Below are 12,622 nucleotides of genomic sequence, written 5' to 3'. Positions count from 1 at the left end.
GCTGGAAACAAATCTTCTGATGTTCATGATGAAGATCAGGGAAAGATGACAGAGACTATTGAGACCTAAGGAGCAATTCTCAGAAGGGCAACAATAGCACTGGCCAAAACAAATCTGAAGATAAGCAGCTCTCAGAGAAGAAAAATATCTTCCCAGGGTCTGGAAAACCCCATCTCAGGGCCCAACAAGCTCCATCTCTCCAAATATAACCAGCTTGCTGCTTGGGATGCAGTTGCTGCCTCCAGGTACCCAGAAAGGACACGTGCTGCCCATGGGCTGGGAGCAGAGTCCCATGGGGGGCAGCCACTGGTAAGTGCACCCCAGCTACTCCAGCCTGCAGCCTGCATGTGCATCTCCACATGAGTGGGCTCAGCCAGGACAGGGACTGAGTCATGCTCAACCCCTGATAATCTGCCAGGGCAACAGGCAGGTTCTCCCCTGGATTTTAAATGCTGAACAATATACTTGGGGTCTGTCTTGTCCATCTGCCTGTCCCTCTGGCAAGATGCCCTCCCTGCTTGGGGCCACAGGGACCAAAATCAGTGATTCACTTCCCCCTTTGTAATGCTCAGCAGTTGCTGATTTTCCACTAAAGCGTAACAGAAGAATGGGCAGCCTTAACACCAGCATCTGTGTCTATGGGGGAAAGAGAAGCAGCCAGCCTTGGAAAGCAGTAAATTGACTGCAAACCAGAAACTTCCCCTTTCTTGGATTCCAAATAGGTTCCTCAGCAGGCAGAAAGGATTCAGGGCTCAGGCACAGGAGGGGCATTGCTTAGAGAGCACTCCAGTTTATTATCAATTAGCTCACAAACATGACAAGGAAGACAGCTCTGTTAAGACTCTGGGAGGAGGGGGAAAACCACACCATACAAGGTACTGACTTCACGACTTCACCCACATTAGGTCCATAAATCCTGGCTCAGTTTATTATCTCCAGGGGCAGCAGAAATACCACTGAAACCTGCCTGCTGTCCCTCCTGCTGGTGTCTTCAGCCCTGGTACCTACCATTGAAATGAGGGAGTCCCTGAAGTCTGAAGCCCATGCTCCCCAGCATTTGATGGAAGGCAAGGGAAGTTCTCCTGCACTGGAGAAGCATCAGCCAGCCTCCACAGGAATAAGCCCTTCCTGGGAGAGCCAAGCAGAATCTATGTACCATGAAGGCCACAAGAATGACTGCTCAGTGCCTTTGTTCCAGACCCACAGACACCTACAGCCAGATGCCATGCAAGATGGGACATGAGACACTGGCACCTGGATCATCACAGGGACATCAAGGTGCAAGTCATCCAAATGTTTCTTCCCCTCCAAGACCTCTAGAGCTGCTGTTGGCAGAGTGTCACTGATGATACCCTTTGCCTTTGTGTGGGAGGGCACAAACAGTACTCACAAAGTGGGGCTGCAGGGCCAGGAACATGTGTCAGGCTCCCTGATGCACATTACACTCTGTCACTGGCACATGCCAAGAGTCATGTCAGTCCAGCACCCAGGTGCCAGCCCTATCCTTTACCACAGTGACGAAGAAGCTCTCATAGAGCCCACATGGCTCTTATTTTGGGCTCTCACCTGTGCCATGTTGCAGGGGTAACTCCAGCTGCCTGCTCCACTTGACATATGTGCCAGTGGCTGGCCAAGATTTCTCTGAATCTCTCACTACAAACTGTAGCAGCAGATGTGCAAGTCCATGGGGCAGCAGAGTCACCAGCTGTCTGCTTCATGCCACCAAGCTCAGACTCCACCACCACCACCACCTTGGCATCTTCCTTCTTCTGGCCCCCAAAGCAGTGCCAGTGCTGCAGAGCCATCCTAGCTGGCTCCCAGCCTGCCATGTACTGTGTGAGAACAGAGAGACAGGGGGCTGTGAACTCTAATTTTATCTGTTCAGGAGTTGCCAGACACCACATATGTAACTGAACCCCTCTAAGCTCATAGACAGCTAACAAGTCCTTTTTAACCAGTCTCTTGGGATCCAATTTTCTCCTTAGCCAAAGTGGCTGCTCACATGCCTCCACACAGCTCTCTGCTGACATTAAATGCCCTTCCCTTGCCACATGTGCCACACATGCCACCTGCCACTCTGTTGAATGCTCTTCTTTGCTCTCATGTATTAGGCAGTGAGCAACTGACTCCCTGGAAGAAGTCCAACTCTCCAAGCATGGGAAGAGCACCTGCCTGGCCCAGCGAGGCTGCAGAAACATGCCCTGCTCAAGGACATGGCATCAGGTGGTCACCAGGAGCTGCAGACTGTGCATCCATCAGACCTTAGTGCTGACCCATTAAACGGCCAGAATAATGATTTCCAAATGCCAAATGTGATAAAGAGCTGTCTGCAATCTGCTTGTCTCCAGAGCTGAAGTGCAGGCCAAAGCCAAAAATAAAAATGCAGCCTGCAACTGCTCTGAGCTCCAAGTGGAGCCAACAGAGGAACCATGCCAGGTTACTTGATTACAAATGCCACATTTGGGCCATATCTTGAACACTCCATAGACTAAAACTGGGATTTCAGTGGTGAGGGAGACCAGGCAAGGAACCACCTCTCTGTCAGAACTGCCCAGGATGGCCTGTGGTTCTCAGCTGCACACTCCTTTGGGCTGGAACAGTGACAAAACTGCCTCAGTTGTCTCCCCTGCTGCATGGAGGGGCTGGTGCTGAGCAGCACAATCAACAGGCACAGCACTGCTGCCAAATGCAGTCACACAGGCAGTCTCACACCTTAGTGATTAGAGACACATGCAGAAGCATCCTAACAGCTGCCATCACATGCAGGTCTCCATCAGTGCCACCATCTCACTGCAGCCATTGCGCCATGGCCGCAGCCTGTGCTCCACCACAAACCCTGGCACAAGCTGCTGGCACAGCCAGAGCTGGGCTGTCAGTCACACCATGGGCTGTCAGTCACACAATGGGCTGTCAGTCACACACTGTGACCACCCCACCAAGGTGGGGAGGTTCAAGCCCCCACTAACCACAGCAACGCCTCCTCTGCCCCTCTCCTGCTCCCCACGCTCCCCAGTACAGGGTCCTACCTGGCAGGGAAGGATCTGTGCTTAGGGCAGTGGCATACAAGAGGAGAGGACAACACATCAACCTGTGCTTGTACACACAGAGCACGGATCTCCATCTCAAAGGGCCCTCTGTTTCCACAAGACACAACAGCTGCAAGCTGAGGGCCTGGCTGCCATCTAATGAAACCTGCTGCAGAGGCATCAACCAGAGAAAAGCTCAACATTGGCTGCAGGGAGGTCACTCATCTCCCCCATAACACAGTGAAAAAACAAGCACATTTGAGTTTCATTTTCATCTTGTTTACTAGCAACACCCACCCCCTTCACTAGGCTGCCAGCTTCAAAGCCCTGAGAAAACACTTTAGCCTATTCATCCTTGCACCCACATGCACCCCTGGGAGTGGGGGGAGCCAGCTGCCTGCCCACTGCTCTACACAGGACACAGAGAGGGCTGGAAATGCCTCTCTCACCCCAGGCATGTGAGTGGGGTGGGGAGTTTGTGGCTGAACACACACAACACAGCGTGAGAGCAACAACGTGAAGAGATGTGTGTAGTGCTCTCATCCGAAGAAGTGAAGGCTTTTCATCTACAGCAGGTGGTCTCCCACTCATCCTGGGAACACTGTAGATCTAAGACATATTTTAAGCTAAAATCATGGTTAAACACCCAGCAGGATGTCCTGGCATTTGGATCTATTACCTCAGTGTTGTTAGGTCTTCTCACATTGCTCCATCCCCAGCCACACACAGGATTCCTGCACCTGCAGCACTCAATCTATGAGACCTGAGCTGGGATGTAACCTTAGCTATCCATTCTTGAAGCCTCATCCCAGCTGAGGATCAGGGAATGAGCATCCTGGTGATTTTTAGTCTGTACTGTTCTGCACTGGCTCCATCCCTCCACGTGCTCACTAGCCAAATGCCTAGTGGGTGTCTGGGAACCAGGAACACTCCTGGCCATGTCAGTGTGATGCCTGATGGCAAAGCCAGTGACTTCAGGAGTACCATGACCATCAGTCTGCTCTAGACCTCTCTCACATAGCCCTCAGCACCCACACCAAGGACTACAAGGGAGGAACAAGTTTCCCAGACTCCTCACTGAGAAGGGATGTGGAGCCCTGCACCTGCTTTGGCAGCGCCTGGATTCCAGTTCTGCAACAACTGAGCTCCAAAGTCATGGAGAAGGCAAAGCTCCAGTGTCATTATCAACCTGTCATTACATCCCTGGAATAGTTTGGCACATTGCTTTTTAGAAAGCCATACCATTGAAATATTACCATGGCCACCCTGCCAAGGCTACAGGCAACCTAATACACTCTGCCCCATCCTGATAGCCTCAGCCTCCAAGTATGTTCCTCATCCTCCAAGGCCAACACTTGGCTCAGTTTTGCAGATGTGGGTCTGTTAACCATTCCACTCAGCTCCCTCCCTCCCTCCCTCCCTCCCTCCCTCCCTCCCTCCCTCCCTCAGAATTCTTTCCAATTTGTCAATTTTTCTGGCAATAAAGAATACCTTGACTCAGAGCAGGAGCCCATGGTGTACAGGGAAAAAAACTCATCTGACTTGGGTCCTAAGCACCATCAGTCTCTGGTATGCACCACATGAATTACCCTCCATTGACTAATTTGCTTTTCACTTCTACCCTGAAAAATCTTAGCCTTTCCTTCCAGATTTCTTCCTTGCATAGAGGATATTTTTCCATCAGCAGCAATAGATAGATAAGATTTTTCCAGCCTGAATGTCTTCTTAATTCCTGTCTAGATGTTTAGTTTCTGCCTAAATGAGAGCTTTCACACAGGTGGAAAAAAAATGAGGTGGTGTGGAGAGCAAGGTACCAATCCCACCAAGCACCAAGAACTCAGGGCAGCATTTCTCAGGATGCTTCTGAAGAAAGGAAAAAAGAACAAGTAGATTTTATATGGAGACTTTTAGATCTTCATTTCAACCACTTCTTGTATCAAATCAACTTCAATTAATCCCTTGTTTCCTGCTAGCACTGGTGATTTATGTGAAACATTCACAACTAAAGAGAACAGCTTTGATTTTAGTGAAGTACCAGTTTAAACCAAAAAAGGCAACACACAGTCAGGTATGAGAAACTGCAGCAATCCACAGGCACAAGGGAGCTGAAGGCAAGATAGATGGCAATCCAAATTCAGGCATTAGGAAAACTCTTCCCAGCATTTGATCATGTGGCCTTAGTGCTCTTCTAACAACTTTCTTTTTTATACAACTGCTATATAAATTGTATTGTCATAAATGTCGCAAATGATATATGTATAGTATATAAAATAGGCTATAAACTGGATTTTCTGTACTACTTTACCTACCACATGTACAATGTATTTGCCCCGCACCCTGCTCTCTTGCATGGAGTCTCAGATTGAGCTGACAGTAGCAGCACTCTCAGTTAGAAGGAAAAGTGCATTTGAACTGCCTAAAGGTTGCATTCAGCTATAGGAATGGCTCCCAAGGAGGTGCAGAAAAACCAGGTTTAATGTAAAGACCATATTTGGAGTTTTGAAAAGGGGCCTGAAAGCCAGCTATTCTCCTGCTGCTCTGAAGGGTATGCAACCCCCCAGAAAGTAAATACATAAAACATATAAACCAGAAGGGTGCTGACAACTTTAAAACACTAGAAAATAAAGCAACTGAATCTGGTGCCAGACTAGAGAAGGTATATCATGTAATTTAAAAATAGGAGGGGTTTTTTAATATAAGAAAAATGGCATTTACACTCCTCTTGAGTAACTTGAGTTTTTCCTTTAGGCTTCTCATCCAGCTTGCCAAGGACTTTTGACTATGTCAAAGCAGGAAAGGGGCCTAGATCTGGAGCTTATGGAGATCTCATTGTCCTGAGTGACATATTTTCCTTTTCACATATTCTCACCCGGAGTGGCACTGGCTTTTTAGTTTCAATTTTTTAACAATGTCTCAGATATCTACTCAAAGTTGGCTTTGGATCAAGGAATGTAAATGTTTGGCCACCTTGTAAAAACCATACTGCCAAAGGGAAGCACCTTAGAAAGCTGCAGTTAGGGCTTATCTGCACTGAGAAAATATGCCATTCAAGTTACAAGCATAGACACTGTAGTGGCACAAGGCTGGCACCGGTGTTCTACCCCGGGAATTCAACATTGTGTACTATGGATCGCCTGGGCTGGTCCCATACCAAATGAAGTGGGAAAGCTGCCACAGCCTATGCCACAGGAATGCACTTAAACAGGGGGATGCTTCTCATCAAGGTCTGGCTTTTTTTTTTTTTTTTTCTCTGATATTTGGATATTAATAAATTGTAACACTCATAAATGTGGACTGAGTGACAATCATAAGTGAGCAGAAGAGCAAAGATGCATTCAGTAAGTATGTAGCTAGTACAGACCTCCTGCTAGTGCTAGACATATGGTGGATAAACAGTCCTGGACACTCGTCAGCAGCCCAAGTAAGGCAGTAAGCAAGTTTTCCTTTTTCTCATGAATGTGGAAAGTTCAAAACTGGCAAGACAGGAGGCTCCAGATCCTGCTTTAACAATTAAGACAAATCTGCCTCTGTTTGGAGCAGCATCTTTAAAAAGCAAGTGACCTTGCAGTGAACTTTTTGTTCTATCTGCTAGTCCTCAATGACAACAAGCTCATCAAGCTGATTTTGCCAAGCCACAGTTCTCAATGTCGTGGTTTAAGTGGTGACCCCAGGGCAGACAGCTTTGTATCCATCCATGGGCTCCACTCCCCTTTGCAAAGGATCATGCTTGACATTTGACTAGCACCAGGACAGGATTTTCAAATGAAAGAGAACAATTTTCAAATGGGGGAAAATACACTTTCTCCATCCAGCAACCTCTGCCACCCACCCAAGATCCTCCCATCTGTTTGCTCCCTGCTGTTCTAATCCTTTGCTTCCAGGAGAGAGAACAGAGATTTTGGCAGAGCCTGCCTGCTGGCATGAGGTTCCCAGTGTTCCCAGGCCAGGAGCGCTTGCCACAGCTCCTCAAGGGCTGCATACAGCACTTCCTCTCATCAGGAAGGGAGGAGATGTCTCCTCCAGGGTGCTGCAGAGAGTCTGGGATCAGAAATCAGTGGGCCAGGCGTGTTGCAACTCAGCCTTCTTCCTTTTCCATCCTGAAAACACGAGGCAACTCCCAACAACTGCCTTGCCTAAACAGAACCCTCTCAGAGCAGGAAGCTCCCTGCCCTCAAGAGCTTAGCTGCATTAAGCTGTCTGCACAGTGTCTCAGCACTTTACACTACAGCTATGTCCTTTTCCCTTGCCTGCATCACTGGGGGAATGCTTTGCAGGTCCCAGACACCTCTGCTTCTCTTCCCAGAGGAAGGATGCCTTGCTTTGCAAGCAGCCATCACCCAGCACACACCTCCCATCCAGGCAGCACAGCTCCCTTGCACAGAGGCTGGCTACAGATTTATATATCCCTGGCAGAAGGGACCTTCTCAGGTGGCAGCAACAGGACCCTCCACACACACTGCCAGAGTCAAAGGCATCTGGTCAGCCATCCTGAGGGTAAGGGGCTAGGGAACAAACCCTTTCCACTCCCTGCTAAATAAACATGAATTCTGCTGATAATCCAGCCTTAGGAAAACAAAGCTGTTTCCATTTAGCTCAGCTTCTGGGCTGAGGTGCAACTCCACCCGCACAATCATCCATCAGGGCTTTGCTTCTCCAGGCAGAGATTCAGGCTGAGATCAAGAAGAGGGAGGGTTTGCAGTTAGTCCGTGCTGGGAGGGCCTCTAACACCCCCAGGATTTTGCTCTCCAGAGCACTTGCTGTTCCACCCAGCACAGAATGGGGCCCTCTCAGCTTCTGCAGCAGCTAACAAGTCTCCACATGCTCTCTTGGACACCTGACTGCAAATCTGCACTGAACCACAGACTGCTGAAGGAACTTGGGAAGTGGTACTCATTGCTTAGCCTGTATTTCCAGGATGACAGCTGGAGCATCACCAGCTCTGGTGTCAGCAAAGTAGACCCAGAGCTGCCTTTCTCCTAGCCTTGTCCTTCCCTGGGCAAGGGTTGAGCTCAAGTAAGACTGAATACATCTTCTTCTTCTTTAGTCCCAGGAGGAAGAGAGAATGCACACCATAGAGGCCAGCCCAGGATGGAGTGGTTCTTACCCAGTACCTCTCCAGACAGAAACACTGAGGGCTACAAGTAACTCTGCAGCACTGATGCCTGTGCTCAGCACAACATTCAAGCTGACCTTCAATCCACATCTTTCCAAGACTGCCAGCACACCCAGGAAAGGATCTATGACAGCTACAGTGGGAATGCCCACAGGTCCATTCACTAGCCCTCACATCTGGCAGGTGAAAATGCCAACCAAGCAGTACAACCAGTTGCATAGGACTGGTACAGCCCTGTTGCTCAAGGAGCTACCACTTCTCACCAAGGGTGAGGAGGTACCTGAGGGTAGAGGACTGACAGTAACATCTCTGCTGTCTCAGCTGTGCTTCCTGGGCTCTCCTGGCAGGGAAGCCACAGAAGGCTACTGTGGTTCTGAAGCAGAACCAGAAGCATGCGCATACCAGAAGCAGAACCATCAAAACAGGCAGCTGTCTGGTCATGCTCTTCACCAACACTTTATGGGCTCCCACAGACTCCCAAAAATTTCCTACCTCCAGACCAAGTTAGTCCCCACAATGAAGGTGCAGTCATGGTAAGCAGCAAGTCCAACTACATGAGGACAAGAAATAATTTTAAAGCAGTCCCATCATTCACGTAATTGGGGAATATTTTAGTCCAGGCAGTTCCTAACTAATTCAGCTGGCTGCTCTCTTAACTCTCTCTCTGAAGACTCACTTCAAAACACATTGAAACCAATAGCAACCCAATTACTTCTTAGAGACCAGGTCTCTGTGGTGAATTAATGGGTTTTGTTGCATGTTTAAAGTGAATCTAATATAGTACTGTTCTAGTGTATAGCTTCAGAGCTTCTGATAGTTAGCTCTGTACAAGCAAACACAAATAAAGCAAATATAGATGCAAATAAACAAAAAGAGAATGCAAATTCACTCATGTGAAGATTGATTTCCTGTCTTGAAATAGCAAGACAAGGCTTAGATGTCTATAAGCTCCTACTCTTGTGCAACTCCTGCTTGTAAGCAATGCAAATGTACAGGGAGGCTGGGGACTGGGTATTTGTCCTGGAACTCAGAGTCTTCTCACAACACTGACCTAGAATCACCAGTGTCCTCCATCCACAGAACCATTCAAGAACTTCTTCTACCTCTTCCTTATTGACAAATCAGACAAGTAAGCCAGCTCCTGTGAAATCATGCCAGGCTGACTAGAAAAAGTCAGTGTCCACCAGCACAACCCACCCTATCCTGGAGCAGACCATGGACCTGACAACCCAAGCTGTTCCTCTCACACTTGACAGTGAACTGAACTCCAGTGAATGCAGCTCTGAGTTTGCAGTGCCTAAAACCCAATCCTCATACCTGCAAACATGAACAACCACTACCTAGCTCTTTTAAGACAAACTTCTTGCTTTTGCTGCTACAAAACTGTATGAAGAGAGCTTCATGCAAAAGCACAGAAAGTACTTCAGTGGAAAGAGATGATGTTGTCACTGCAAGTTCAGACGAGTCTAAGAGTGTGGTTTCATGATACAAATAACCAACCCAGAGAAGTGACTTCCCCACCCCTCCTTTCCTCCCCTTCACTGCTAGACATGCAGTTCTCTCCTATTCTTTTGGTCTCATGATCTTCCAATAAGCCAATTTAGTCCACTGAAGTGGTAGAAAATTATCTTTGATTTTGCTGGGTTCATTTTTTTGCTGGTTTACTGAACTGAGCCAACTCACCCAGAGACCAGGTGGGGACCAACAAGTGAAGCAATGGGAGGGCATGGCCAAGACCATGCCTTTGGCTGCAGATGCTCACTCTTACAGGCTCTGCAGCTAGCCCAGAAGTTGACATCCTGAAAGGGACACTCAAAAACTTTTGGGGAACTACTCTTCTAACAGCAACAAGGCTTTTAAGTTATGCAGTACCACACCATGTTATAAGTTCCACAGACCACAGAAAAAATACAAGTGACTGAGTTGTATAGAAGAACACCCAGGGGCTGAAGAGAGGCATTTCAATGCACACCAGTGGCAGGGTGCAGGGCTGGTAAACATTGCCTGGGCAGCACAGCACACAGAGGGGTGGTGAGAACTCCCTCTTGGAGAGACACACAGCAGCCTCAGAGAATCCTTCAGGATTCTCCAGAAGGCGGTCAGTGGAGGACATGTCCTGGTGTCCTACCTGTGGCCATTGCAAAGCACAATAGTCAAAGTCTCTTGCTGAAGCATGGGATGAAGGTGACATCCTATGGCCTTCGTGGACAGAGAAGGAGGACCAGCAGAGCACAGTTCTTAATGGAGTCCTGTTTCCTTGGGATAGTGCCAGAGGATTTAAGGTACGTTGGGCAGCTGGGCATTCAGCAATCCCAGCTCAGTGATCACTAGCTGCTATGTCTGACTGACTGGGCAAGAATGCTCTGCCAGTGCCTGCACAGCCCTCCGTCCTCTGTGCGGAGCCTGAGGTCATGTTCCTTACAGGGAAAGCCTTCAACAGGTGCTGTATCTCCAAGGACACTGCTCTCCCTCCCCTCCAGTCCCTCCTCACAGAGTGGTAGCACAGAGGGGTAGGAGGAGGTCATCACCACAGGGAAACTCATCAGCAATGCCCAGGATTACAGGCACATGAGAGGGCTGTGTGCTCACTTGGGCAGCAAGCCTCTCTTAGAGCAGCAATGACAGGGGCTTGGTCACCTCTCCCTGCCAGCATCACCTCTGCCTTTCCTCAATTTGGTTTCTATTAGATAGTCTTCCATTTGGGCACCAAGATATGTCAGCTTCAGCGAACTACTTGGTGCCAGTAAAATCTTTGCCAGTCATTTGAGCCTCTCCAAAACTGTTGACAGCCAAGAGTCTAGAATTGTCTCCAGCCCATGCATTGCCTCTGTTTCAAAAGAGACAGAAAGGCAGTAGCTACCGTAGGGGCAATGGGCATGTTGGAAACAACCTGCAGGAAAATAGAAAAGCAAAGGCCAAATTGCCCTCTCCTCAGGCAGCACAAAGTGATGTTGACAGAGAAAGCCAAAAGTTCAGAGAAGATAAAGGAAAAACTGAAGTTACATCCCAGTTAAACACCTGTAATTTGCTGTAATGTCTTCCTGATTGTGACAGAGGGGCTCCTCCTGGAAGCCATGAGAAAATTCTTTGCTTTAGTGGCTACCAACAAAACCAGTCTTTCTGGCCCAGCAATTGACTGAACAGCTCCAAGAAACACAGGGGCCTTTAGGGGTGATGCAGTCTAACAATTTGCTCCCACATTCATGGACTCTTATAGAGAAGTGGAGATGGTCTAAAAAAACCCAAACAAGTAATATGTGTGGGTTATTGTAGCAGGCACTACTCTCAATACTCCATCCCCAAAAAGCTGCTGGCACAGTAGTAGTGCTTATTAGGGAAAGACACCTCTCCCATCTTTACTGCTCATTCAGTAAAAACAGCTACAGCTCCAGCAGGATGTCACAAAACACAAAGTTTTGTGAAGCAGTGGTAGCCCAGGCACAGGAGCATCTCAGCACTGATCTGAGGCAGGTGCACTGAAGCACTAGGTCCTTCCTCTCTGAAAAGACCAGACGATGCCACAGTTGTCATTCTGAGCTTAACACACTCCTCACACTCCCCCCTGCATGGACCTCTGAGCTCCAGCAGCTCCACTTTTGTTTCTGTACCCAATATGCAGGCATCTGCCTGAGTACCAAAATGACCCAAACCAAAGCAAAATTACTCAGAAATACAGAACAAATGGCTCAATAATTGCTAGACTCTGCCAGGAGACATCTGTGAGTGTCATTGTTTTCCTAATACCAGCTTTTACAAGCATACCTTAGATGTTCTCTTCTGTGGGTACTACCTGGATATATTGCTCTAAACATATCCTCTAGGGAAAGAGATTTACCCACCACTCCTCTGTCCACCCTGCTGCTACCATGAAGGCTATTCAGCAGCAGGACAAGGGCAAACTGATGACCTTCACAGTTCTCCTTCCTCATGGGATCATAATTAGCCCATCACATTCCTGTGTAGCCAGGGGACTGTGACAAAGTGCTGGAAACAAACTGAGTCCCTTGGAGGGACAGCAGGACCTGACCCCCTTATGTCAGCTACCACAGCCTATGGAGGAGTGCTCATCAAGAGCCAGGTTGCCCGGTCTCATGAAGCAGAGGCCGTGGCCCAGCTGACCAAGGTGTTATCTGCCTGAGGGATGGGCACAGCATGATGCCAGGACTCAGGTATGACTTACACAGCTGGGACGTGCCGTGGGATGGGCGCCTGAGCCCCGTGCGGGGAGGCATCCCGCCCTATTGTGCTGGTCCTCCTCCGGAGGGAGCCTGTGGGGGGCTGGAAGGCAGCAGCAGCGGCACCAGGCGGGTGGTACTCCTGCTCAGGAACAACTTCTTCACAACGGGAGCCCTGGAAGCCTGAGCGACAGGTACAGACCTGGGGGCGGCTGCAGGAGCCCTTGTTCTGGCATGGCGGGTCGCAGACAGCTGAGGAGACACAGAAAGGCAGTTAGTGGACACAGGAGCCCCATGGTGGTGACACC

The 12,622-nt window shown here is 48.8% G+C and overlaps 1 protein-coding gene across 4 annotated transcripts in view; it reads right to left on the bottom strand.

Annotated features, from left to right (window-relative positions):
* The window catches only part of LTBP2 (latent transforming growth factor beta binding protein 2), a 70,879-nt gene that overhangs the window by 43,902 nt on the left and 14,355 nt on the right, over positions 1-12,622 (bottom strand). For all 4 annotated transcript variants that reach the window (XM_071426814.1, XM_071426817.1, XM_071426816.1 and 1 more), the window contains exon 3: positions 12,320-12,566. In XM_071426814.1, the coding sequence (XP_071282915.1) occupies positions 12,320-12,566 (247 nt within the window). The remainder of the gene's footprint in view (positions 1-12,319; positions 12,567-12,622) is intronic.

This window comes from Agelaius tricolor, unplaced genomic scaffold (genome assembly GCF_023055355.1).
Source record: "Agelaius tricolor isolate 1412-34295 unplaced genomic scaffold, bAgeTri1.0.p SCAF_5, whole genome shotgun sequence".
Taxonomy (NCBI): Eukaryota; Metazoa; Chordata; class Aves; order Passeriformes; family Icteridae; genus Agelaius; species Agelaius tricolor.
The sequence above is the reverse complement of the archived record's forward strand: the minus strand, read 5'-3'. Positions and strand labels throughout refer to the sequence as shown.